The 7,139-nt window shown below is 48.8% G+C and overlaps 1 protein-coding gene across 2 annotated transcripts; it reads right to left on the bottom strand.

Moving 5' to 3' along the window:
- Nucleotides 1-471: 471 nt before the first annotated feature.
- On the bottom strand, nt 472-5,604 carry LOC147903248 (homeobox-leucine zipper protein HDG2-like). 2 transcript variants are annotated; one of them, XM_087373014.1, is made up of 12 exons: nt 5,257-5,604; nt 4,787-4,986; nt 4,352-4,545; nt 4,150-4,267; nt 3,850-4,038; nt 3,147-3,587; nt 2,933-3,034; nt 2,631-2,837; nt 2,373-2,547; nt 2,010-2,281; nt 1,738-1,833; nt 472-1,603 (listed from the first exon to the last, which is right to left on the bottom strand). In XM_087373014.1, exons 2-12 carry the CDS (start codon nt 4,961-4,963, stop codon nt 1,223-1,225), a joined length of 2,352 nt encoding a protein of 783 aa, XP_087229140.1. In that variant the 5' UTR covers nt 4,964-4,986; nt 5,257-5,604; the 3' UTR covers nt 472-1,222. The 2 variants fall into 2 exon arrangements, with proteins under 2 accessions (XP_087229140.1, XP_087229141.1); XM_087373015.1 differs by having other exon boundaries at nt 4,352-4,542; nt 4,787-5,604.
- Nucleotides 5,605-7,139: the final 1,535 nt, after the last annotated feature.

Raw genomic sequence — 7,139 nt, 5'->3', positions numbered from 1 at the left:
CTAGGGACTTTCCCAACTTCATGAAGCCGAGGAATGGCATACATACGCTTGGGATTTGTTTATTCTACGTACTTATCCTCCTCAAGATTTAAAAGAAGACTCCTTTGATCTTAAATGCCCAGAGATGTTTGCGAACATGGCTTCTTTGTTCCCATAAGCACAATGCATACGAAACTCTGGGGATTTCAGTAAATTTTGGATATTTGAAGTTGTTATAACCTATATTTTCAAATCTTGGTAGTATTTTTTGATTGAGGTTGTGCATGCAATTATAAGAGTTTGAAAGGAAGCATGACTAAGCAAAAATAAACAAGCAAGTCAAGAAACAAGATCTTCCAAAAATTTGGAAAATCGCTCTCTCTCACTCACTCTCACTCTTATTTAAAACCAAAAAACTAAATGGCCCTTTACACTTATGTATCGTTTCCTACAAAGAGGCAAAAATACATTTCTAACTTAGAAAGCTAAAACTTCTCCCACGGTTTTCTAACGTAGAACCATTGACATACTTTTGCTAAGATCATATTGTACCGCTGGAAAAACATGGTATAGAAGGATTGAGAGCTGATAAGCAATCACTCTTGAAAGGTTGAGGTCATCCAAACGTGTCAAATAACTTGCTACAAACTTAAGTCCTTATTCATAACAGAAGTACAGTCTTAGATAGAGCGTAGAGAGGTATTAGGACGGGCAGCGAGGGATTAGAGACGGAATAAAGTCAATGCCCGAACCACTTCCCTTGCACGGGTGACGCAAGAGTACAACGACCGAGATGTTCCTTGAAATATTTCTGCAGGGGCAGGTTTTCATTTTATAAGGGCATCGCTCTGAATGACCTCTACCACTTAGCAAGGGGGGCTGTGGTGCGTTCTTGACTGTTTCCTTGTCTTTCCCATTGGAATCTGTGTGGTTCACAGTGTAACTTAAGAAAGGCTTCTACCTAACGGTTCAGCTGGCTCCTAGCCTTCAACCAGGCCATCCACAGTATCCCAGACGACCAGTGTCAGCTGAGGGCGAAATCAACACCATCCTCAATGTGAGCTTGTTGGGTGTTGATTGCCCCTCAAATGTACCATCCCTTGGAAAAGTTTCTAACGAACCAGATATATATCCGCCCTTATGATATCAACACTGGCAGAAATAAGAAAGAGCTGCTACAGATGATATCAAAATTGCACCAGCTCAAACGATTTGCCAAAAAGCTCTTAAAAGATCAGCCGCATTATGCGCTTTCGCAGGAGAGGGCACCCTTGATGCGGACCACCGTGTTAGAAATGAGCTTGTTCACTGTAGCAACAGAACCGAGAGAGAGCCTAGCAGTGGGCACATGGTCCACAAGAATCTGGAATGCCACTGTCAACAGGGAACCTCCCGAAGGTCCTGCTTTAGCAACAATTGGCATACCACCTGTGGAGCGTTGTTGAGGCCCGTCAGGAAGTATTGCGAATCCTGAAGGGAGGAGAGCTACACAATCAGGGTCACCTCCCTTCATTACGGCGGTCATGGCCGATATATCGACGGGAGCGTAGACGACGAGAGAGCAAGATTCGTCGGTGCAGCATTCTTGCAGGATGAGCATGTTACTTTGATTGGCATTTATGGGCTGCATCAACGTAGCAAAGCAGAATTCTCAGGATGAATTGCAAATCTGAGAGCATTAGCCATGGCTCCGAGCTCAATACGTGACAAGTAAAATACAATTCAGGAATCGCTGCGAGAAAAAGATAAACGACTTACATTGACTCGGAGGAGGCATACACTGTTGCCAGGATCCTGCCCTTTCGCTACATGTTCCAGCTCTTCAACAACACCCGTATTGGAGAGAATATCCCACTGTTAAGACATAACGAAACAAGGGAACAGAGGGGTAAAGGCCGTTACGATTCAGTGTCAGTGTAAGAAGACCGTTAATCTTCAACAGATTTGAGTGGGGCTTCTGAATACAGCTCTGCATATTAGCATATATGCCAACTGAGAGGCTGCGAGTCTCGAGACTATAAGCAACTCACCTCTGTCCTGAATCGTTCATCTCTTAGGAACTGGAAAACCCTAGCTGGAGAAACAGGCAGCCAAAGGGATGTTGCAGCACTGAGAACGATGCCAGGAGGCCTTCCTGGATCATCGACGCTCTTACGAACAACCACACGAATGTCATCTGCCCCGCTTCCAGCGAGAGTCACCCAGGTGTGCGCAGTGGACGCACTTACACCACCACAGAAATTGTTGGTCATCCTCTCAGCTAGCTTCAACATACTTCGCCGACCTTCAGGAGTAGGAAACACTGCACACGCAATCGTGGACAGAAGTTTAGCCGAGAGTCTGCAGCTGAAGCTCAGTTCGTCTAAGGCGAGTGGTTGCGTTTAGCTGCTCACCACTCAAACTCCTAGGAGGAATATTGTTGGCCAGAAGACTGGCAATCCGCTCGCACTGTCGCTGCAGGGTGCATACCCAACGTAGAGCTCCAAAGGCCAATCCAGAGTTCACAAACTGCTGGTAGAGACTGTGTACACCTCTGCTATCGGCTTCGACGTGCTCTACCCAGGTCACCTGCGGGACAGAATGTTGACTCAATATCAAGTGGTCAAAGCGGGCGCGTGCTCTGCATTAAATCATAGAAAAGGGACGATAACCTTGGAGTAACCACTGGGCATTTCCTCGATGACACAACCCGAGGGGCGTCTTCGGCAACGAAGTAGAGCAGGAGGCGGGTTACCGCGCAGGCTGTCGACTGAGACGTCGACGACAACCCAGAGATGGTCGACGCGCTTGGAGTAACGCAGAAAATAGTTCTCGCGGGTGGGAACGAGAGGAGAGGGCACCTGATACTCGGCATACATCTGCAAGAACGCCCCTCAGCTCATCACTTGAACTAAGGAGTCACATGCCTCACACTCTCAGCAGCACGCAACGTAGAACAGAGCTGCAGGCTCACCAGCTGAATAGCTCCGTCGTAGTTTCCCGCTATACCCGTGGAAAGAACTACGACAGTCTGCACCCTGGAGATTATGGACGGAAACATTTCGCCCCAGCGATTCTGCATCGTCACGCATAGCTCAGAGCAGCTTAAATCCGAAACGGAAATCCCGATAGCGAGGACAAGCAACGGAAACTCTCGATGGCAAGAAAAGAATGCGAGAGAGAAGTACCACGTCCATCAGAGTTTCCACTAGAGACGTGGAGTTCATGATCACCAATCCCGTGTGCCTCGTAGTCTCGGACTTCAATCCGAACGGCGTCGGCCCTATCCCCCTTGGAAACCTCTGCACATATGCTTCGTGATCGATGACTTCAGTGCCGGTGTTGGGATCAGAAACCCACAGGGGCTCCCCTACCTGGGCTACCTGCAGCAGCTCTTCAATAGAAGCAACGGCCAGCTCCACCACCAGGGGCTTCTCGGCCTCCGTCAACCCAAATGGCCTCGAAGCGATGTCAGCAACAGAAGGCCCGGGTGGGAGTTCATTCCCCAGGCCAGGCAGCGGCAGGGGGAAGCCATCGAGGCCTGTTGCTGGAGCAGGAGGTGTGAGCGTAGCCGACGCTGCCGCTTGCCGGCCGATGTACTTGGCAGCCATGGCTGTGATTCGATCGATCTGCGGGGAAGAAATGCAAGCGTAGGCCACAGCAAATGTCAATGAACAGGCATAAACGAAAGCGTATGCAACAGTGAACACTGAAAGAACAGCCACAGTGAAGGTCAAGCAACTATGGCGGGAATGTCAGCAGCAGGTGCGAGAAAAGCAATGGCAAACTTGTCGGCGGAAGCTGTGCAAGGTCAGCTAGCAGGGGAGGGAGACAGCTGTGGGTGACAAAGCTCCAGCCAAAAGCCCCATCCACGCTAATGATCCTACCGACCTCCTCTCGAAGTCTGGCGTTCTCTAGTCGTAGCTGCTGCTCATCAAACGACATCTCGGCCAGGTTTGCAGGTCCGCCGCAGTTTGGGCACGCCACAGTCCTCACAGCGTCTCTCAGAGCAAAATTCTCAGCTTTCAGCTTCTCGTTTTCTGCCCGTAGCACAGAGTTGTCGGCACGCTCATGCTGCGCCTGGAATTCAGCAAGGTAGGTAGTCATCAGAAACCCGCCAGTGTAATTGCCTTCCGATGGACAGCAAAGTATAGCATCTCGCCAATTTTTCGACAGGCCTACTCCACAAACCTTCATTTGAGTCCGCTTGTTCTGAAACCAAAACTTGATCTGGCGAGGAGAAAGCTTTAGCTCCCTGCTCAGATCCTGCCTTTGCTTCTCATCCGGGTGCGGACACTCCTTGAACAGCCTGCGTTTCCAGCAGCAACAACTCGGTCAGATAACATCTGCTTCGCCCAAACCCCATATGCTGGGTCGTAGCTCAGGGTATCACCTTTCCATCTCTTGAATTTGACGAACTGTGTGGCGATGATAGCGTTTCTTGTTGGGCCTGAGGTCTCCATCTTGATCCTCTCCAGACCCTCCCTCCAGGTTGTCGCTGCTGGATTTGCTTTCGGATTCATCGTCCTTGGGCTTCGCTAGCTCGCTATCAGCGGTCTGTGTACCGTCACGATGACCCTCTTGCTGCTGCATAATTCCCAGCACAACCCAAAAATACACAACCACGGGAGGGGAAACAGCAACTGTCAGTTCACCTCTAGAACCAGGCAGCAAGGGAGAAAATGAATCAGCGCACACAGATACCACTTCTCCGAGGAAATTTGAAGTTGTAGAGTGCTGACTGTTTGTATGCTCCTACAGTTTTGCCGTGAGGACGACAGTGGGGAACTATGGTTTCAGCATTAAGCAACTCAAGGCACAAGCTCACCGTTGCAAGGCTGAGGCCCGACGTCGTGAACACGTTCTTTGTTTGAATCGGTGACGGCGCAGGGGGCATGAGCCTCGGTGGCATCATAACCCCTGCTAGCATGTTCGCAAAATCACCCAGACCCGGGAGTCCAAAATTGTTATTCGTCAGCGTGGCAGTCTCTCCGCCCAGCTTCATACCTCCTCCCCTGCTCAAAAGACCTTAACGCGACGCAGAGCTTAAGAAATCATGTGCTCGAATCAACAGAGCACTATTAACGAGTGGCCTCACATGCAACAAACGAGCCAGAAAGTAGGGTTCTTCTACAGCCGCAACTGAAGCCTGAATTGGAAACGAAGGCCCTAAAGCTGCCGAGGGTTCTCTAGTATCTAGAAGAGTGTCAAAGGTGCAGAGAAGAGTAGTCTCACTAGCAGCACGGAGAGGAAAGTAGCACCAGTACAATTCTTGTAAAGCCTAACCAAAAGCCTGACCTCGAAACGAAGCTCCTAAAGCTGCGAAGGGTAATATGCTAGTTCGAGAAAGTTTGGACGTGTGTAGCAAGCTCGCAGAATGGAAGGTGAGGGTTCTATGCCGAGCAGGGCAAGCGAGAGAGAGCAAAGGGCCCAGAGAGAGCGATAGAGAGGCTGCTGTAGAGAAGAAGATTCAACAACAGCCTCTACAAAAGCTCTCTCAGCGAGTCCAGAGAGAAAGAAAGAGAAAGAAGGCAAGCCAGTGGGGGCAAAATGCCTAGCGCTTCATTCTCAGTCTGTCTCTCTGTCTCTCTCTCTCGCTGGAGAGTAGGTCTGGGAGGGAGGGAGGGAGGGAGGCAGCGAGGGGGCGAGGAGTGAAGCAAGGTGATGCAGTGGAGTAATGGCGGTCACGGGGATGATAGAGGCTCTTAAAGGCGCTCTAGAGCACCGGTGAGAGACGATCTTCTTCTTCCCCCTCCTATTTTTTCTCTCTCTCATTTATCCTCGACCGTAATCTTGGCCGTCCATTCCTCCATGCACACGTAGTATACGATCCTACGGCCTTCAGGAGTTCAGCCGTTCCGTAGCGCTGAAGCGTAAGAGTTTTTTCTTCCCCCTTCAAGGGACTAGCGTTTGGTAATGAAGTTCACTCTCGTTGAAGTGGTCAAGTTGACCATGTTTAATTGTGGTTAGTGTGTGATTTATGGAGGGTTAGGGTGTATTAAAGGTTAATTAGGGTTTATGGTTTTTGTTGTCTTTTTGCTCTCCGGCTTCTTCTCATCAATAACGACGCATGCTCTACCTTTTGCTTGCTGTTTGCCTCTCCACGTGATTTGCACCCCCCTCTACTTCATGGTGCTCCATAAACGGGTTGCTTGAGCAGCAACGAGCTAATGCATGGCGAACGAAAAACGTTGTTGCATGGTAGACGGAAACGCTCTTATGAATTGAGGCTATGTATTGTGACGATCGAATGGGTTTCCATCTGCCACTGTGGCATGCGAAGAAGGCTTTCTGCAAGGGATGTGTTCTGCAAGATTATCTATGGGGAATATTTTGTGACTTTCCATCTCCAATTGTGGCATGCGAAGAGGGCTTTCAAGAAGGGATGAGTTATGCACGATTCTCTTGAGGGATGGGGAATATTTCATTCATTTATTGCAAACATGTGCTCATCTTTTTTTTAATGGTGTAGTTTGTGGATGTTTGTGAGTAAAGGTTGTCATGTTGCATGTTTGCAGGTGCGATTGTTTTGGAGGGGTGTTTGCGGCGGTTAATGAGAGCGATGCTAATTAGAGTGATGCAACACTTCGGGAGCTCTGAGCATCGAAGATGTGCATAACTCCGCTCATCTGCAAACACTTCTATGCTTTGTCAGACAATCTTGTGTTTCAACACCCCTTCCGTCTACAACCTTTTTTGTGCTGCATTAGGCAAGGATAGGGTCAATATAACTAAAGATGGGGCCGAGGGTGTCAGCTAGCTCATAGCTGAATCGATTCCATCTAGATAGTGTGTGGCGATCTTGTTTTATTTGTTCAGGTTAGTCTATATATTTGTGCATGAGCATTGTTATGCGTCGCTGTACACTTATGTTTTGTGGGGAAGGTTATTTCTAGGATTCGGATATAGAGATGGCAGACTGTGATGGTCCACACACTATCTGAGCTCCATACGCTGCATTCGGGTTGCTTTCTCGTCGCATGTGTATCTATATTGTTGTATGCGTTTCGATTTCGTAGGTTCACAAGGCATGTGAAGTCCTGCTACTTGGGACATCGCTTCTTAGTGACTTTGTTGCATTTTGACTTTGTTGCTCTATGATCGGTGTGGCGTGTACTGGTAATTTGTATTGAAGCTATAAACGAATAGGTCTGCTTTGTATGCGGTTAAAAGAATAGGTC

The sequence above is a fragment of the Dipteris shenzhenensis genome, chromosome 3 (assembly GCF_047967505.1).
Source record: "Dipteris shenzhenensis isolate YYH24624 ecotype China chromosome 3, Dip_SZ_1.0, whole genome shotgun sequence".
NCBI lineage: Eukaryota > Viridiplantae > Streptophyta > Polypodiopsida > Gleicheniales > Dipteridaceae > Dipteris > Dipteris shenzhenensis.
Note: the sequence above shows the minus strand (reverse complement) of the source record. Positions and strands in the feature narration are given on the sequence as shown.

Coding starts and splice junctions, on each gene's coding strand:
- LOC147903248 (XM_087373014.1), bottom strand. CDS start 4,963: ATGAAGCTGGGCGGAGAGACTGCCACGCTGACGAATAACAATTTTGGA. Junction 4,039..4,149: donor ACAAGCGGACTCAAATGAAG/GTTTGTGGAGTA, acceptor GCTGAATTCCAG/GCGCAGCATGAGCGTGCCGA. Junction 2,838..2,932: donor ACGACGGAGCTATTCAGCTG/GTGAGCCTGCAG, acceptor GCGTTCTTGCAG/ATGTATGCCGAGTATCAGGT.